This window comes from Aotus nancymaae, unplaced genomic scaffold (genome assembly GCF_030222135.1).
Source record: "Aotus nancymaae isolate 86718 unplaced genomic scaffold, 86718_ANA_hifiasm-v0.15.2.pri h1tg000006l, whole genome shotgun sequence".
NCBI lineage: Eukaryota > Metazoa > Chordata > Mammalia > Primates > Aotidae > Aotus > Aotus nancymaae.
The window spans coordinates 24,363,332-24,382,500 of record NW_026988417.1 but is presented as its reverse complement, the minus strand read 5'-3'; the positions used below and the strand labels follow the sequence as shown (position 1 = coordinate 24,382,500).

At 36.4% G+C, this 19,169-nt stretch overlaps 1 protein-coding gene across 4 annotated transcripts in view; it reads left to right on the top strand.

Moving 5' to 3' along the window:
* Positions 1-4,715: 4,715 nt before the first annotated feature.
* Positions 4,716-19,169, top strand: part of SEPSECS (Sep (O-phosphoserine) tRNA:Sec (selenocysteine) tRNA synthase) — a 40,249-nt gene continuing 25,795 nt past the window's right edge. For all 4 annotated transcript variants that reach the window (XM_012472413.3, XM_012472412.3, XM_012472414.3 and 1 more), the window contains exons 1-6: positions 4,716-4,899; positions 6,036-6,190; positions 7,854-7,972; positions 8,284-8,442; positions 9,337-9,490; positions 12,398-12,500. In XM_012472413.3, the coding sequence (XP_012327836.2) occupies positions 4,786-4,899; positions 6,036-6,190; positions 7,854-7,972; positions 8,284-8,442; positions 9,337-9,490; positions 12,398-12,500 (804 nt within the window). In that variant the 5' untranslated portion in view covers positions 4,716-4,785. The remainder of the gene's footprint in view (positions 4,900-6,035; positions 6,191-7,853; positions 7,973-8,283; positions 8,443-9,336; positions 9,491-12,397; positions 12,501-19,169) is intronic.

Below are 19,169 nucleotides of genomic sequence, written 5' to 3'. Positions count from 1 at the left end.
TACAGTCTATCCTGAAAATCGCCTATAATTCCATCTTGTCTTGGTTTGCATTATTGAATTATGGTACAACAGATTTTTATAGAAAATGTTTAGGAGACTTTGTTCTCCTTTTTAGGGCTTTTTTTTTCCCCTCAGACTCTAAGTTTATCGGGGAAAGAGTGATCTTTGTAGATCCCTACCCATGTCAGTCCAACCAGCTTTTCTTTAAATTCGAGATTTAACACCTAAGGATCTGGCCAATATATGTACATATTGATATATTTAGGTTAGGTAACTCTGAATCATATGAACTCAAATGAATCCTAAATTCTTCTAGAAATAGTTGCTGGTCTTGTTTGGAAGTAGAGCAGTCCTTGATTATTGCTCTTAATTCATCTTAGGTGCAAAGTTTAAATTCTGCAGTTGCCTGAATATCTTGCTTTTGAGGGGAGATGGATCTTTAGAAGCAACTGACATTTTGGAGTTTTAGGAGAGTTGTTGAGAAAATGCAGGAGGCCTGGACAAGAGGAAGAGAAGGCGAGAGTTGATGAAAGTGAAGAAAGAGATCAGAAGGCTAAGGGATTAAGGGGGACATCTGGATATAGGGAGCCAACCCAAAGGGGAAGATTTACTGGTAAATGAGTCTAGTTTTTTGTTGCTTACGTTCGTCAAATTGCTTGTTAGCTTTGGCCAAAGCATCTTTTAGTGGAATAATTCTTGAATCAGAATTTCCTGTGGAGGCCTCTGTGTATCGCTCAAAAACTGTTGCCCGTGAGGCCTAAGAAATCTTAAATCCCTTTCTTTTCTAAGTTGCCCATCAAATAAAAAATTTTGTTCAAGTCAAGTGGTCCCCAGAGTGGCTACTGAAGGCCCAACTCCTCATTGCTGAAGTTATGCCACTTAGAGAGATAGGCACAAGCATTAGGATTGTAATGAGAGTATGTATAAAAGGCAGAAGTTTTTCCTGGTGAAGAAGAGATAAACAATTTAGACTTAGAGCACCCCATAAGGGCTGGCTACCATATTGAAAGTTATGCTCTGCTTTTCCTGTCTCAGCTCCCAGCCTGATTTTTGCCCCTTTTGAACACAGACTGGACAATCTGTGTCCTTGGCAGGAAGAATCTCAGAATAACCTCTTTCTTTGATCAAAAGCAAGCCCGCAGGACAAAAAATCAAGGTGAAGGGAGAACCTCATCCAGTTTTATTGGTGACTCACAACAAAGTTTGTCCAAATGGATGTAGTCTGGTGAGAACTGCAAACTCATCGGTCTGTGAAACTGGCTTGAACGACAGGGTTGTAGGGCCCATGACCGTGTTCTACCCCTGGGATTCTCTTTCTTATAGAAAACACTTTAAGACAGCACAATACAAAATAGAAGTACAAAGCACAGCACAAAGGATGAAAAGGAGTTGCCTGATTCCACTAAGGATGAAAACAGTAACCAATAACAGAATCCGAATATCAAACTTCAAATGAATAGCTTAGGAACTCAAGGCAAAGAGGGAGGAGTTCCAAGCCACCACTGACTTACCACGTTGGCATGGACTTGACAAGCCATAAGCAACAAGGCACAAGGAGCCTCTGTGGGCACAAGTGGCCAAAGGCTGAGGTCCACAGCCATGGACAGCACAGACCATGTCTCAGTGGAGTCTTTGGGAAAACTGGAAAATCAGAGCTTGTTAGAGAAGGGAGTCAGTCACCATCACCTGCATTTGTCAGAGTCTCAAAGGCAGGCAGGGGAGTGGGAAAGCTTTATAGTGAAAGATTCAGGTAAAGGGAAGAATTCTGGCGTGCTGATTGGAGCTGTTGGCAAGGAGAAGCTAGAGGTTGGATAACTAGAAACAGGGCATCTTATGCGATTTTTTAAAGGAGCCTATTTGGCTTTCTCTGGTTGGTCTTAAGTTAGAAACAAGTAATAAAAGAGGGAAGCTAGCAGTCATTGTCCAAGACTTAACCATTCTTGGCTGATTGCTGCAGAGGTGGTGGTTTGGAAGGCTAGTTGCTAAACAGGTTGTGGGTGAGAGTTGTTATCATATATGATCTGGCCGTTGTCCATTTGTATAGTCAGTCTATCAAGATGTCATTGAGCAATTACCTCTCATTTAATCATAGTAACTGCCTCTTTCATATCCCTATTTTACAGCTGAGGAAAGCAAAGCTCAGGAAGTCTGAGTAATGTATTTAAGGTTATACAACTAGTGACACTAGCAGAATTTAAACCTGTGTGTTCTGGACCTATTTTAAATGATGCTTCATCTTGTAAAGACCATGAGATTATTCTGATGCTTCCCTATCTATTAAAAATAGTATGTAATTAATAAATAGTTGTTGGGTGAGTGAATGGATGAAAATAATTTTGGAATACTTGTCTTGAAATTTCTTCCAAAGCTGGCATCTTTTGAATACTTTTAACAAATGCATATCTTGATGATGGTTAGTTAATTTTTGGAAACAGACAAACATTTTTCTGAATTAAGATGGTGAATAAGGTGAGAGAACAAGCTGGCTCAAAAACCTAGCAGTTCATTTAGTAATGAGGTTAATTTTGGGATTTTTACAGATTTTGCATGTGATTGACAAAGCAGCTTTGAAGGCCTTTCCAAAGAAGTTGCAAATATAGTTGCATTTTGAGAATAAGAAAACTTTCCGAAAGTCTGAAAGATAATACTTATTTTAGAAAGTAAGCGAAATTCTTGTTGTTTTGCGGTTTACCTTTCTGCTTAGTTTTATGTAGCTAAGTGGTCTAATGTCATTGAACAAATATTTATCAAACACCTATTATGTATTTAGTGCTGTGCTTTGAACACAGGTATCAATATAGCCCTTGTCAACTAGAAGCTCACAGTCTAGTTGACAGAGAAAATTAACAACTGAAATGCAATTCAACAAATACCATAAGTAGACTGAAATATATTAATAGCTGGATGCCCTGGGAACACACAGTAGAAACAGTGATGAGCTGGTACATGTTGAACAACTGACTTCTAGGGGAGTGGATTGGAGGGTAAGGGCTTGATTTGCAGTGTTTACTGATTTCCATGGTGTAAATGCTCCTACCGTGGCCAACATGACATCATCAAAAGGGGAGATGGAAGATGTGGGGTAGTACATTATATTGAATTTCCACCATATAGATAAAATACATTTAAATAACCTGAAGAGCATACATAATAGTAAAATGGAGTAAAATAATTCGGAAGTGATGGATTTAGAGTATTTTTACTTTTGCTTTTAATATAATTTAATTTTTGAGTGGCTGTATTTAAAAACTAGCTCACAAAATTACTGAACACTTAACAATCGGCTCTTGCAAGTGCGTGTGAATCAGTGCAAGTGAGCATACCACCAAGTGAGAGCAATGTCAGAAATTACTGTAGGCTCAAGTAAGATGAAGACTGTAAGGCAACTGAAGGCAGGGATCTCCAGCAATAAACCTCTAGGTTGTTGAATTGTTACAGGACTGCCAGGTTTCTATGCCTGCTGTGCAGGAACAGACCAATATACAGACAGTGGGGTTGCAGCAGAGAAAGAGTTTAATAATCACAAGTTACAAGCCAGGAAACAGGAAGAATTCTCAAGTTTCAATCCATTTCATCAAGGAGTTCTAGGCAAAGGTTTTTAAGGGGGATTTCTGGAGGGTGAAAGGAAAATTTGGGGTCATCAATTTGTAGGGGTAAGGGGGATGAAATCATCAGGATGTGACAATTGCATTTCTCCAAGAATCAGCTTTTTATTGGGCCTTCCAGACAGGCTGGCATCCTTAGTTTTGTTGTTATGCAGAACCTAAAGAAGCCAAGCAAACAGAAAACTTATGTTCTCACAATGTCTTAGATTTTATCTATAAAACAGAAAAAGAATGAAGAGTCTTGTGACAAGGGCCACATTCTCCTGGGGTAGTAAGTAGCAATGAGCTACAGGAAAGTTCGTCCATAGGGCAAGCTGGCTTAATAATAGCAGCTGTAAGCCTACTTGAATTTTTCTTCCCACTTAATCAATTTTACAAAATGTTCTTGGGGACAGTTTCAGAACGGTCAAAGTAATTCGTTAGTTCATTATCAATTTTTTAAGGCTCTACTTTATTCTGTTTTAGGTGCCTGGGGTGGAGGGCACTGCAGCAAAAACCAAGTCCCTGCCGTTACGTTAGAGAGTTTACATTCATGGGGGTGTGTGTGTGTGTAAACAAACGTCTGGCATGTCACATGGTGAGTGGTAAGTGCTATGGTTAAACATTGAGTAGTGCAAAGGGGAAAAGGAGTGGGGCACTGTTATTTCCTATGGGGTTGTCAGGCAGTAATAAGTGTGGAACTATATCAAGGTAAAGACTGGAAGTTTTGGCATCTGACAATCAGTTTAAATAAGGCAAAACCACAAACTCTGCACAGATCTCAACCATCCAACAGGACTGGAACACAGAACAACCTAGAAGACCCCACGTACCTGCTCCTTACTCGGCTCGCCGGATCTGCACAAGCGCAAAATCCTTTCTTGAAGTTCCTATTAGGAACACCAGAGTTTAACTAGACCAATCAGCTGAAGCGGGGCGGGGCTAATTTCAGTACATTCTTTGCCCGAAGTCAGCGAAAAGCGCGGGCTCCCTTGCGCATGCTCAAATATTTCAACGTCCTCCTTGCGCGCCATCTTAGACGATCTGCGCATGTGCAGAGCGAGACGTGGTTGGTGGTTTGTTGTTGTTTTTTGTCCCAAGGCGCTGCCGTACCGTCCAGGCGGCGAGTTGCATTCTGGTTCTGTCGTGTCCCTGGTGTGTGGAGCTGGTTCTCCCACTGACCACGGTCGCCACCGCCGTCATGAACCGCGAGAGTTTCGCGGCGGGCGAGCGACTGGTGTCGCCGGCTTACGTGAGGCAGGGCTGTGAGGCTCGCCGCTCGCATGAGCACCTCATACGGCTGCTTCTGGAGAAGGTACCGAGCTGTCGGTCCCCTCCCCAGCGGCCGCGACCCCGGGGCTCAGGCTCCACCTGGCGTCCCTACTGGTGCTACCTTTCGGCAGCTCTTTGCTGCTTCAGACTAGTCCCGAGTCTGTATCAGTTTGGCTCGTCCTCGCTGACCGACTGCGGTCTGTGCCTTCTCAGCCTTGCCAAAGCCAGTGAAAGCCAAAGGCTGTTCTTAGGAGGGGGTGTTGGGGTCGGGGTTTTGAGTCCCGCTGTTTCTAACTTCGGGATGCAGAAGTGAGGGAAAGTCCCAGTTTACTTTTTTTTTCCTGCGTAAGGGCAAAGTTCGCGCCTCCATCTTTCACCACTCTCAAGGATTCAGAGCATATATGGTGTTTGTAGACCTCTGTATGCTCACTCGAACCACGAGGTTTCCGCGGAACTTCACGGGTCTTCCTCCCTCCTGTCTGCGTTCCTGAATTTTAATTTCACTACAAGTTTTGTTGTGTTTTTTTTTTTTTTTTTTCCCCTGAGACCAAGTCTCGCTCTTTCTCCCAGGCTGAATGGCACAATCTCGGCTCGCTGCAACCTCCGCCTCGCGGGTTCAAGCGATTTTCGTGCCTCACTCAGCCTCCCGAATAGCTGAGATTACAGGCGTATGCCACCACACCCGGCTAATTTTTGTTTTTAGTAGAGACGGGGTTTCACCATGTTGGCCAGGCAGGTCTCAAACTCCTGACAAAGTGATCCGCCCGCTTCGGCCTCCCAAACTTCTGGGATTACAGGCGTGAGACAATATTTAATTGAAGTTTGACAACCACTGCCCTCTTCCGAGCCCCCACCCCAATCATAGCGCCCTGGTTTAAAGCATCTTCATTGGGGTTGGGGCATGTTGATTTTCAGTTAGTTTCACTTACGAAAATTTAAATATCTGAGTAAATGTCTTCGTATGCATTTATCATCACTTTTCCAAATCTATTAATAATTATAATCAAATGTACAAACGTTTTGTCTATTTGTGGTCTCTATATAGTGCTGAATTTATGCCTGAATTTTAGCAAACAAAGAGCATGGCAAAATACACATTAAAAAGTGAAAATGTATTCCTGTTGTGTTCTAGAGAACCATAGTTTTATTAAATATAATCGTACTTTTTTTTTGTTTAAGGGCAAGTGTCCAGAGAATGGCTGGGATGAAAGTACACTTGAACTCTTTTTACATGAACTTGCAATCATGGACAGCAACAATTTCTTAGGCAATTGTGGTGTGGGAGAAAGGGAAGGGAGAGTTGCATCCGCATTAGTTGCTCGTCGTCATTACAGGTATCTTTTTTTAATTAGTACGCCTATCGTTTATTTATTTTGGGTTCAAAACAATGGCAGCTGTATTCATCTTACTAGATTATCAAATGTCTGTCTGTAAACCACTTCTTCCCTGCTCAAATGGATATGTAAACCAGGTGCAACAGGGAGATGGAAACAATTTTATCTCAGCAAGTGCTTTTCAAAGACAATAGACTAAAAATATATGAGGGTTACCCTGTCAGGTTCTGGGTGAACAACACAGGCTATACGTTTTGTTAGGAGTGGTTACCCTGATAAACATATCTGATTTTAAAGAGTTTAAAATCCGTTAAGGCTGTTTATAGTTTTCAATGTTTCTTTTCTAACATTGGTAGGGTTTTTGTTTTTTTGAGAATGATTTATAGTTAGAACTTTTAAACTTTGTTTTAAACTGTGTTTAAACTGCATCCCATTTTATAAATACCTCTCTGTTGCAATAGATATAATAGATTATTAAGTGACTTTTCTCTTTTGCATTATTGAAGAAAACTTTTCATTAATTCTGATAACAGTTTAATTGGTAGTTGTTCCAAATATGATCACTTATTTCTGTGTCCACTAACCTTTCTGTGAAGTGTAAACTCTTTTAAATAAAACTCCTGTCTTCCATGCTTTTATATTATAATGAAAATTTCCTGGGCCTAGTAGAATTCGTATTGCAGTCAAAACCACTGCAGTCAAAACTGATGATAATACCTAATTCAGATGAAAATTTCAGTTAACAGTTTGCTGATAACATGGTGGATAATATATGTAACAAATGTTTTGTACATGAGATTTCAGTGGTGAGGAAGTACAACACTAGTATTCTTTGATAATCCCCCTGTACAGAATTTCTGATATGTTTTACTGTCAATCAGAAATTACTCAAATTACAAAAGGGTGTTTTTATTTTAAGGAGTATTCAGATGTATCTAAACAATGTATAATATCATCTGATTTAAAATGAGTAGATTTGCACTCTGATTTCCTAGGAGCATATAGTTCTTTTAAAATGAAGGCAATATTTGAACATCAGCTTATCTTCTTTGGAACTTAGTCCACTATGTGGTTAAGGGAAAAGGAAAGAAAAAAGATAATTTAATGTTTCATATATTCCAGTTTTCTATTGTTACAGAACAAACTGCCCTAAAATTAAGGGCTTAAAACATTTATTTATTATTATCTCTCATAGTTCTTTGGATTAACTGGGTTCAGCAGGGTGAGTATTGCTTTGGGATTCTCATGTAGTTGCAGTCAGATACTAGCTGAGAGTTTAGTCATCTGAAGGTTTTCCTAGCATGAAAATTTCACACAGTCACTCCTGCTAGATTCTTCCTGGCCAAGCAAGTCACTAAGGTCAGCCCAGATTGAAGTGTAGGGGAAGTAGACACCATCACTTGGTGTGGGAGTAGCATGTGGGCACAGGGAGAAAAAGAATTGATGGTGGCTGCCTTTGGAAACCAGCTATCACAGCATAATTGATAAAGTTGTTTCAATTTAAGAAGGATAGTTCCACATCGATAATAGTTTATAACATATATCTATAACAGCCAAATACTGCTCCTGGTGTTTTTTTGGTTATTTTATTTGCATACTTATACATTGTATTACTTAGAATGCTGAATGTATTTGTCCAGTTTTTGGCCCATTTTTTGCTTAGGTTCATTCATGGTATTGGACGGTCGGGTGATATTTCTGCTGTGCAACCAAAAGCTGCAGGCTCTAGCCTTTTGAACAAAATTACCAATTCTTTGGTCCTGGACATTATCAAGCTGGCTGGTATGTACTATCTTAATCATAATACTTTTGGCTGACTGGACGCACACACACCATTGACTCATTTCCTTTATTATTGCCTTTTTCCAAAAAAGAGTACTTTTTAAAAATAAAATTTCTTAGAATAAGATAGAAAATCAGAGCCATAAGCCCAGAAGTTGAATTTGGCATTGAACTTCCTGGGAGTGAGTACAGAAACAGAAGCACTAGGGCTACGACTTTTATTATTTTGTAGATGAAGTATATTATTTCTCCAAGAAGGATGCTGGGTATTTAATGGAATAGCAGATTTCTGTTTTGCTTCTTATTTGTAGGTGTCCATACAATAGCCAACTGCTTTGTAGTTCCTATGGCAACTGGTATGAGTCTAACCCTATGTTTCTTAACATTACGACACAAAAGACCAAAGGCAAAGTATATTATATGGCCACGAATAGACCAGAAGTCCTGCTTTAAATCCATGATCACTGCAGGTAAGAGAAGTGTCATATATGATGTGTTAAACATCACAATTAGAAAATTCAGAATTCTTATATAAATATAATAAGTGAAAAATAAACTAAATCTGTACCCTATTGCTTTTTTTAAAGAAAGAATTGTGGTAAAATATATGTAACAAAATTTAATGTTTGTATTGCTTTACGTAACTTTTAAGTTTATGGATACTTAAATATCTACCATGAAAGATTACTCAATTATTATTTGTTGAGGGACCTTTGCTTATATGCTAGTTAAGTGTACTATTTTAATTGAAAATGTGAAAACAATTTTTATCTTTAAATTGTGAAAAGTTTACAGTATACATTTTGTTTTAATAGAAGGCTTTTGTAGGCTATGAGATGAATTAGTGATCCTTAGGCTGCTGAAATTTATTATGTTTTTCTTTAGAGGTAAAACATTAAGTACATGATTGTGATTTGTTTCCGTGATTGAATTATATTATTATTTATGTCCTGTCTGAAATAAAGTGAACTTTAAAATAGAAATATTGCCAGAGAGTGAGTGGACCTACTTTTCTGTGGATTGAAATTGAACTGGATTAAAGTGATCCTTTTTGTTATCAGTGTCTATGTTATTACTTCTATAGATATCTGTTTAACTTTTATTTTCCTTACTTTCCAGAATTCATTCTTGTCCTATTGAAGTGTTAAATAGACATATGGTCCTAAAATTGTGTAATTGTCCTTCACATTATTTTGACCTACCTTTGACTAATACCAGAACTGAGCCACGTATTTATTACCAGAGGAAGGTTAATCTACCAACATAAATATTAAGAGTTCTTGTGTAAAATAGCATGCTTCCTAGAGTTTCAGGATCTTCCCTTATTTTAGTTCACACTAACATTTTGTTTTCTGGTTGGTTAGGTTTTGAGCCTGTGGTGATAGAAAATGTTTTGGAAGGTGACGAGCTGCGTACAGACCTGCAAGCAGTAAAGGCTAAAGTCCAGGAACTTGGGCCTGATAACATTCTGTGTATTCATTCTACTACATCCTGTTTTGCTCCGAGGGTGCCTGATAGGTAAATGATCTGTGAATATTGTCTTTTAGCTGTTTATCAGTCTTTTAAATAAAATATGATATACTAATTCTCAAATATGCTTAAATAACACTTCGTAGTAAGTAGATGAATGGTCTGTTCTAAGAGAATAGATTGACCTTGTGGAGAAATAGTGTAGTGGCTTGGGAAAATAAACATTTGAAATAGAACAAGGAAAACAACTAGTACAGGGTGGGAGCTCCCTTTATCACCCGAGTGATAAAGATGCAGGCCATCTTTGTTTTCTTGCTCTTTATCCTGTTTGATTTCTTAGCATCATTTTTCTTATTATTTAATAGAAGTTTCTTTTCTAAGATAAATGTTGGGTTACTTCTTTTCATTGCTATCAGTGTTAATTTAAAAAAATTTAGGGTTGTTTGCTTTCAAATTTCTGTAATTGAAAGATTAACTCAGATGTATACTTACGTGTGCATAGTGGTTGTCATTGTCTACATTTTGAGAATAATACAAACATTAAAAAAAGCAAAAAGGAAAGAAAGCAAATGTTTACTTTTCTAAAGGATAGTCACAGATTTTTATTCTGAAAATATAATAGGCTCAGGTTTAGTAATAAGATTTCTGGTTTTGACTAGTTTTTTTTGGTTCATTTTAACATTTTGAATGGAAGTGGTAATAATTTGTAAGAACTGTGTTGACTTTGGACTTTTCTTGTAGCATCAAATTATACTTTGGTTTTAATTCATGGAATCACATTATTTGGCAGTAAAGAATGCCATGTTGGCTTTTATTATCTTATAGGCAGATTGTAAGAGACAGTTTTTAAACTAGGCTCTTAAAAATTTACCTTGTTACATTCATGAGCCTGTGAACTCTATTTTAAGATTACTTTGCATATGCTATTGTGGTTTATTCATTACTTACCAATCAGATTTCAAATTTGTATTGAAATATTAAATAAGCATCTTTTTTTTAGCGATGGTTTTGATATCTATAAAATTTTTAATGTGATAGAAATCACATTTTGAAAAACAGCGTATGGATATTCGTATTAATTGGATTATTTATCCTCGTGGATACTTTCCTTTTGTTTCATTTTGACTAACATCTTTTGCATTTTACAGTATGCCTGGCACAGTGTTAAGTGTTCTACCTGTATTATCTCCTTTAGAAAAAATTTCATAAAGTTTCTTATCAGTCAGAAAAATTCTCATTTGTCATTGTGTAATGAATATTTCTGAATAGGAGTAAAGTAGGAAAAGGGTGATGCACAGTAATCTTTGAATTTCTGACTTTATTAAGTTTTAAAACTACATTTTGATTTTTTTTACATCAAACTTTATTCCTTTATAGTCTTAATTTTTTGGGTGCAGTATACATTTTGTTTTTATTAGTTATTTAATCAGACAAAAAGTATTGTGGAGGAAATTCACTTACAGGAAATGTTAACAAAAAAGAGTAGTATTTCTTCTAACTAATAAACACCTTACATTGGCTTCTAAGTTAGAAAACAGTTTGATTCATATGAAAAATATTTTTTCTGTTTCTTCTTTCATTTAAATACCTTTTTGAAACACACCCTAACCATTAACAGATTTAAGTAATTCAGGTTATATAAAACTACTCACAAGTGATTTTTTTTTCTTTTAAAAATAGAATGTAGTGTTATGGAGCCTTATTTTAAAGAAGTCCTTTATTAAGGAATATTTTCATTAGAACACTCACCCTTTATTTTATGAAGAAAATACTTCTGTGTATCCCAGAAGGTCTATTTTGTAAAAAAAAAAATCTGATTAGTTTCAAGTAACAAAAATGATTTTTGTATCAATTTGTAGGGTTTGTAAAAATGAATGATAAAATGAGTTGTAAATTCATGAGACTTCAAGGAAGCAAATTGATAACTTGTTTTTGGTCTGAGGCAAACGGGACAAAAAAAGAAAACTTGTGACAGATGAACATAATAGTATTATTCCTCCTTATAGTTAACAATATATTAATGACAACTAGTAAATAAAGAACATGCGTTATGTGTAAATAGGTAATTCAAACTATATATTTGAAATATATCCTGTTGGAAAGGACTTTACATGTATAAAAATGCTTTCAAATTCTTTTTACTTTAGAGAGAAAACTTTTAATAACTTTGCTAAAACATAGGATTTAGTTTTAGTTTCATAGCAGGAGGATGTTTCTATTAAAGATGAGCTCAGTCACAAGAAGTATTTGGCTTTGTGAAAGAACATCTATTTATTATGCTCTCACTGAAATTTATTACCTTACTTTGCATAAAGTTAGACTCTCAAATTAGATTAATATGAGAGGTGTAAAATGAAAAAATAAGAGTAGATAAGGGTGGATTTAAAACCAGTAGCTATTTAAAAGATTCCTCAGTATCCAAGTTGTTGGAAAATGTTATTTTGGTAATGACACATTTTAATGTTCTGTATTTTTTAATACATTAAAGTCTATTTGAGAATGGATTTTTTATTTTATGAGATGTTTAATGTGAGATTTCTTAAGATTTCCAGATATGCTAATTATTTTCAGATACGAGCTTCAGAATGGTAAGCAACCAAAAGTGTTTGGAAAAAAAAGTGCATACCACCTTGTGAGGGGTCATTATAAATAATCTTCTGGCTTTCTATTTAGGAAATTTTTAATTTTAAGATGATTTAAAAGTTACCATCTCCATAAAGTTTTGTATTTTTTTCCATTTATTGATAACATTAATTTAAAAGCTTTTTTAGGGTTATTTGAAAGAGCTTGCTATGTATTTCCAAGTTTACTGCAATAGAAATTTCAGTGTTTATTGTTTTTTCCCTTGGTGTACCTTAAGGATAACTATTAATTTTTTTTTTTTTTAAGTTTCTGCGCTATCATTTATAAAGCACAGTGTGAGCATGTCTTTCTATTGAATATTTATGTTTGTAGACTAGAAGAACTGGCTGTGATTTGTGCTGATTTTGGCATTCCACATATAGTCAATAATGCTTATGGAGTGCAGTCTTCAAAGTGTATGCATCTCATTCAGCAGGTAAGAATTTAAAATGATATACATGTCAAGGAAAAGTTCATTTTAACATATTATGGGATTGTTACTTTTTCTACAAACTGATATAGTAAAAACATCTGCTTTAGGGAGTATTAGGAACCTGCATCTGATAATCTCTCAGTAAAAGTCATTATTCTTTGTACTATGGTGGTAATTGGACTGATAACTTTGGTAGTAGACTAGAATCAACATAGAAATACTTTAGTAGTTTAGCTTTTAACTTTCTGAGAATGTTTCATTACCAGGATTCTCATTTTTCTAATTTACTGGATTATACCATTTTTTTAAATATATGATTTCTTCTATATTTAAGGAATTATTGTACCTTATTGTCTTAGGCTAGAAATGACTTCATTTATAAACATTCTAGTATATAGCTATGGAATTGGCAGGTTTTTGTATTTTTTTTTAAGCATCAACTAGATTCTGGTCATTTGTTTTAGGTTCTAATTTTGAAATTATGTCTGTGTTTCCCATGTCACTTATAGTAAGAACTATGGCCTACAAGGCTTTGTGTATTAAGGCCTTTGCTGATTTGCTGATTTCATTTTCTACTGCTTTCTGTTTGCCTTCCCTGCTCCAACCACCCTCACTGCTTTTCTTTTCTTCCATTTCGTCGTGTGTGTGCATTTCCAGGCTTTTGCTCTTGCTTATCCCACTCACTGGACTGCTCTTCTAGAAAGTTGCCGGCCAGGTGCGGTGGCTCACGCCTGTAATCCCAGCACTTTGGGAGGCGGAGGCGGGTGGATCACGAGGTCAAGAGATCGAGACCATCCTGGTCAACTTGGTGAAACCCCGTCTCTACTAAAAATACAAAAAATTAGCTGGGCATGGTGGCGTGTGCCTGTAATCCCAGCTACTCAGGAGACTGAGGCAGGAGAATTGCCTGAACCCAGGAGGCGGAGGTTACAGTGAGCCGAGATCGTGCCATTGCACTCCAACCTGGGTAACAAGAGCGAAACTCTGTCTCAAAAAAAAAGAAAAAAAAAAAAAGAAAGAAATTTGCGTAACTTTCTTTAGGTCAGTGAAGTGGGACTTCCTCAGAAACTCTATCCGTGATTGTTATTATTGACAATCACTGATTACTGAACCAAGTGAATGAATAAATGAAATACTGTATTTATGCAGGTATGTTACAGGCTATATAATTTGTGTGCATGATGCTGTTAATATATATACTCAGTTTTGACATATATGTCAAACCCTATCTAACACTTCCCCCTTTCTCACTAGCATTTTCTACTTTTTTATATTTATTTTTGAGATTAGGGTCTCACTCTGTTGCCCAGGTTGGAGTGTAGTGGTACATCCATAGTTCACTGCAGCCTCAACCTCCGAGGCTCAAGTGATCCTCCTACTTCAGCCTCCTGGGTAGCTGGGACCACAGGTGTGCACCACCAACCCCAGCTAACTTTTTGTATTTTTTCTAAAGATGAGGTTTTGTATGTGGCCCCGGCTAGTCTTAAACTCATGGGCTCAAGCGAGCCTCCCACCTTGGCCTCCCAAAGTGCTGGGATTATAGATGTGAGCCACTGTGTCTAGCCCTTGCTAGCATTTTCTATCCCTCTCTTTCTTCTTTTACCATGTTCATTGATTTTAAGATGTAGTGTTCTACATTTTGACATTTGAAATTGTGATGTCTTACAGTCAGTGGTGTCTTACAATGTCAACAGGTAATGTTTTTTCTTAGTGACTTATAAAATAGTGATGCTTTTTAAAATTGATGGCTTTTTGCTATTTTTCTCCAGAACACTTATCAACACTTGATGTAATGTTTGTTTATTGTCTAGTTATTGACAGTAATTAGAATTAAGGTTCTATTGGGGGTAGAAGGTAGAACTTTGTTTTGTTCACTGCTGTGCCCTCAATACTTCAGACAGAATCTGGTACATAATGGACAATCAATAACTGGTTACTAAATAGAGTCAGTGAATAAATGAAGTATTGTATTTATGCATGTATGATATGGGCTACATAGTTTGTGTGCGTAATGATGTTAATATACATATTCAGTTTTGACATACATGTGATTTGTGTTATGTGGACATAAGTTATTCACAGATTACCTGTGGTCTGCTCCAATATGGTATATGCTCTGAAGCACAATAGATAACTATCTAGTTATGTTTTTATCTTTTATGCCATTTTGAGTATACCATTATCATCTTTTACATAAATGTGGTTTATATGAAATAGTAATCGCTGGTTTGCTTAATTTCTTTACTCAAGTTTGTATCAGTTAGTAGGTCATTGGCAGCAAGTAACGGAAACTCAACTCAAGGTGGATTAAACCAATAAGGAAATGGATTAATTTACGTAGCAAGTCCAGAGGCGGCTTGGGATGTAGGCATGGCGTGTCAGGATTTCTTAAAACGTTTAGAGAAGGACTTTACCATTTCCTTGGTATTTCTTTTTGTTATACCTTAACTTTTTAAGGCTTCTTCACTTAATCTATACTAGATTGTATCTAACTCGTATGGTCATAGAGGAAGGGTGTACAATTTTCTACACTGGAAATCTTGAAAAACATTTTATTTCAGTGATTGATTTTTATTCCTCCCCTCCCTTTCCCCTTTGCTCTTCTTCTCTGTACTTTTTAGCAGCTTCTCTTCTTTTAAAAGTCAAGTAACATCAGCATTACTAAAAATTTAGGAAAATGAGGATGGAGTATAAGATAATTCATAACACTATTACCCTAACAAATACCCTTAACAATTTATATGTTTACTTTTTCTCGTTTTATATGCATATTGTTTTTACATAGTCATATTCATTGTGTACATTTAATTTTTTTAGTGTTATATTTCTGTACTCTCCAGATGCCTGTAAAGTCTTCATAATGATCATTTTAATGATACTCACAACATATTTTTAAATACTAGAAAATTTGGTGGTGCACTTGAAGAGATTAAAACTAAAAGAGGCTGGGTATGGTGGCTCACTCCTGTAATTCCAGTACTTTGGAAGGCCGAAGCTTGCAGATCACTTGAGGCCAGGAGTTTGGGACCTCCCTGGGCAACAAAGTGAGACTCCATCTCTACAAAACTAAAATTAGGAAAAAATTATCTGGGTATGGTGGTGTGTTCTTGTAATCCCAGCTATGTGGGAGGCAGAGGCAGGAAGATTGATTGAGCTTAGGAGTTTGAGGTTATGGTGACTTATGATCACACCACTGTACTCCAGCCTGGATGACAGAGGAGACCATCTCTTAAAAAAAAAAAGAGAAAAAAAAAAGAGCTCCAGAATACGATAAGAAAGCTGCCCTTGGAGCTGTGCATCTTCAGTACTCTGCCTTGTCATTACCTCTCTGCATTTGTGAGGCGATTTTACTAACATTTTAACCAAAGCATAAAACTATAAGATGGGTGAATAAACTTTTAAGTACGGACATTGTTGCAGATAATGTATTATCTTCTAAAGTTGACATTCCTTTAAAAATTTTTCTTTGATACATAATATTTGGATATATTTATGGAGTGCATATGATATTTTGATACATGTACAGATTGTATGATGGTTAAGTCAGAGTATTTAGGCTATCCATTACCTGGCATTTATTTTTTCTTTTTGTGTTAGGAACATTTCACATCCTCTCTTCTGGGTATTTTGAAATACACAATATATTGTTGTTAACTGTAGTAACTGTACTGTGCTATTGAATATGAGAACTTATTAAGTTGGACATTCCTTTAAAACACAAAGAGCAAGTACATAAACATTCTATTTTTCCCAAATTGGCCTTTGCCAAAAGAGTTTGTGGCACTATTGATTTAAATCAAATAAATACTTGAGTCTTATTGAGTGCTGGTTGCTGTTTCATGACATTCTAAAAAGCTACAGTTAGCTTTAATTCATCTCAGTAGTCCTTATTGTTAATATTTACCATTTACTACACTTTCCATGTGTCAGGCATCTTACTAGGCTTTTAAAGTTATTAACTGAGACCTAACAATTTTAGGTGTACTTCTTATTCCCATTCTGCACATGGAGAAATAAACTAAATGGAGTTAAGTGACTTGCCCAAGGTCTATAGCTACAAAATAGTCCATCTACTTCAGTGTGACTCCAAAGTCCTATTTTTCTGTTGAAAAACAAAGTGCTAATACCATAAGTCTTTTCTTGAGAAAATAATATTACAGTAATTAAATACATGAAGAAAAACTATAAATAAAATGTTTTATTTTTATTAAGATTATGTTTTTAATTTTTTTATTTTTAAGGAGAGACCCCAGAATACCTTAATACTGAGCATATAGAGTGTTCTGTATGCACATGTAGCCCCCAGGGAAGTTAGTTTTGAATAACCTATATTTATGTTTATATTTACTAAAATGACTAAGAGATTCATGGAATATGGATGTTAGAATAGATTAATGGAGGTGGGTATAGTAGAGTCACAAAAATATGTGTATGTGAGACTAATTATTTGAGTTATAATGGATTGTAAAACTCCAAAAGTGTGAGAAGCAGCAACTTTGCCTATTAAGAATTTGAGGGAAGTAGGTGTTACTACTGTTTATTCACAGACCTAATTGTCACTTCATTCAACAAATATTTACTGGGTTCCTACTTGTGTACCAGGCACGAGGTTAGGAACTGGAGATGAAATAGTGAATCTGACAAAATCTTTAACCATCGTGGAGCATTCTGTTTTTTTGTGGGAAAGCAGACAGTAAACCTTGAGTATGACAGGTCTTGGATAAATGCTCAGGTATTTGTGGGGGAGGGATGTCATTAGATGGAGTGATCTAGGAAGCGCTCTTCAAGAATGTGAGTGGAGCTCTGAATGACGTGAAGGAGGAAGCTTTGCAGCTCTCTAGGTTCCAGACAGAAGCTAACAGCCAAGACTCTGAGACAGGAGTGTGCTTGGAATGTGTGAGAAATAGCAAGGAGACCAATATGGCTGAACCATAATGAACAAGGTGAACAGTGGTTGTAGAGCTTTAAGGTGTGTTAAGGGTTTGGGATTTGATTCTTGGTATGATCGTTGGCTGTGGAAGGATTTCAAGCAGGAAAGAGTGATGTGCTATGTGGGAAACAGACTGTACGAAGGCAAGCGTAGAAGCTAGTGCAGCAACCCATATGAAATTTCTTGGTGGCTTTGGCCAGGGTAGTAGTTGTGAAGGTGGTAATAAATGGTTTTATTCAGATGTATTTTGAGTGTGGATTTTAGATCATATACTGGTGACTTATGTAGCTGAAAGAGGGGGTCTCTGAACCATATCTGAGATTGGGTCTGGCCTGTTTGTTTTCTTGCCACAGAGTATGCTGCCTTTTGAATACCTTCTGTGTTTTAGTGATGGAAGGATTCTAGCAAAGTCTGGTGCACTGATTCCTCTAGTACTTCTGCTTCCAATTTAGGTTCCTATTTCTCTCAGGAAGCCTTGGACAGTACTGTTAATACAAAAGCAACTCTGTTCCACTTATTTTTATATGCTGCTACTTCATATGTTTTCCAGGGTTTTTTATTCTGTTAGTCTTAGATGCTTCTGTTCTCCTGTGATATGGTGAGATTTTCTCTGATCATGGTTTATTAGGAAATCAGAAAGAAGAGGAAGAGGAAGGTTAAGATTTGAACAGTTGTATCATGGCCTCCAGAGCAGCCACTCCTCTTCCCTGCTTTGGCTGCTTTCACCTGCTGCCTGGATCTGGACTCTTAGATAGGCCAGCTATCTGTTCCTTCTATTCTCCCTGAGATAGTGAGGTGTGAAAATGAAGGTCAAATATGGTTATAATATTAATAGGAATGCAGATTGTGAATACAGATTGAAAATCTGTGGCTACAGATAAAGAAAAAGACTATCTTAGTTGTAATTTAGATAATATCTCTATTTTTAAGAGGAGAAAATTGAAGCACATTAGACAGAAGGTCATAGACTGTGTTGGATGGGGACCAGAACTGAGTTTTACATTTCTAGTAGGCAAGTATTCAATTTTTCACCAGAATATTAGATTTTCACTGGAAGTTCATTTGCAGTGGAATGAAATCATCTAAGTTTATAATATTAGGGAGCATGAGTTATATAGAAACATTGCTTCTAGGATTGCCAAGAGTATACAAATGAGATTTCCATTAAGTAATGTTAAAAGTTTTACTTTCTTGTTATCTGAGTGCTTAAAATGGTCATATAGGTAGTAGACCAAGCATTAAAGAGGCACATGTATAATTAACTCTTTGGCAACTTGGATGACTATAGTCCATTAGGTTATGGTGGCCACCCTCGAACTCACAGAGGGTATTTAAAACCACTTAATAGTTATAGAACCCATTGTAGACATTCGTTGTCAAAAAAGGGAGTACAGATGGGAGGCAAGGGATGAATTCATTCTCTCTTACCCAATTTTAAGGTGTAAAGCTCTGTTTCATTAAAGTTCCCACCTGAGCTGATACTTAAACCGTGCGTGCTTCACAGAGTTGTTATGAAGATTAAATGATTTATGTGTGAAAGCAAGTTGTAAATTAAAGTTCCACGTATAAGGAGCACCATCAAAAATTTTGGTTTAATACTTAAAAACATTTTATTGGCACTATAACAAAGGAAATAAAAATTTTCAATTGTTTTTTATTTCTATGCATTGTTTTGATAGTGTTTATTTTTAGTCTAAGATAGAGTTGACAAACATTGTATGTATCTATGGTGTACAATTTGA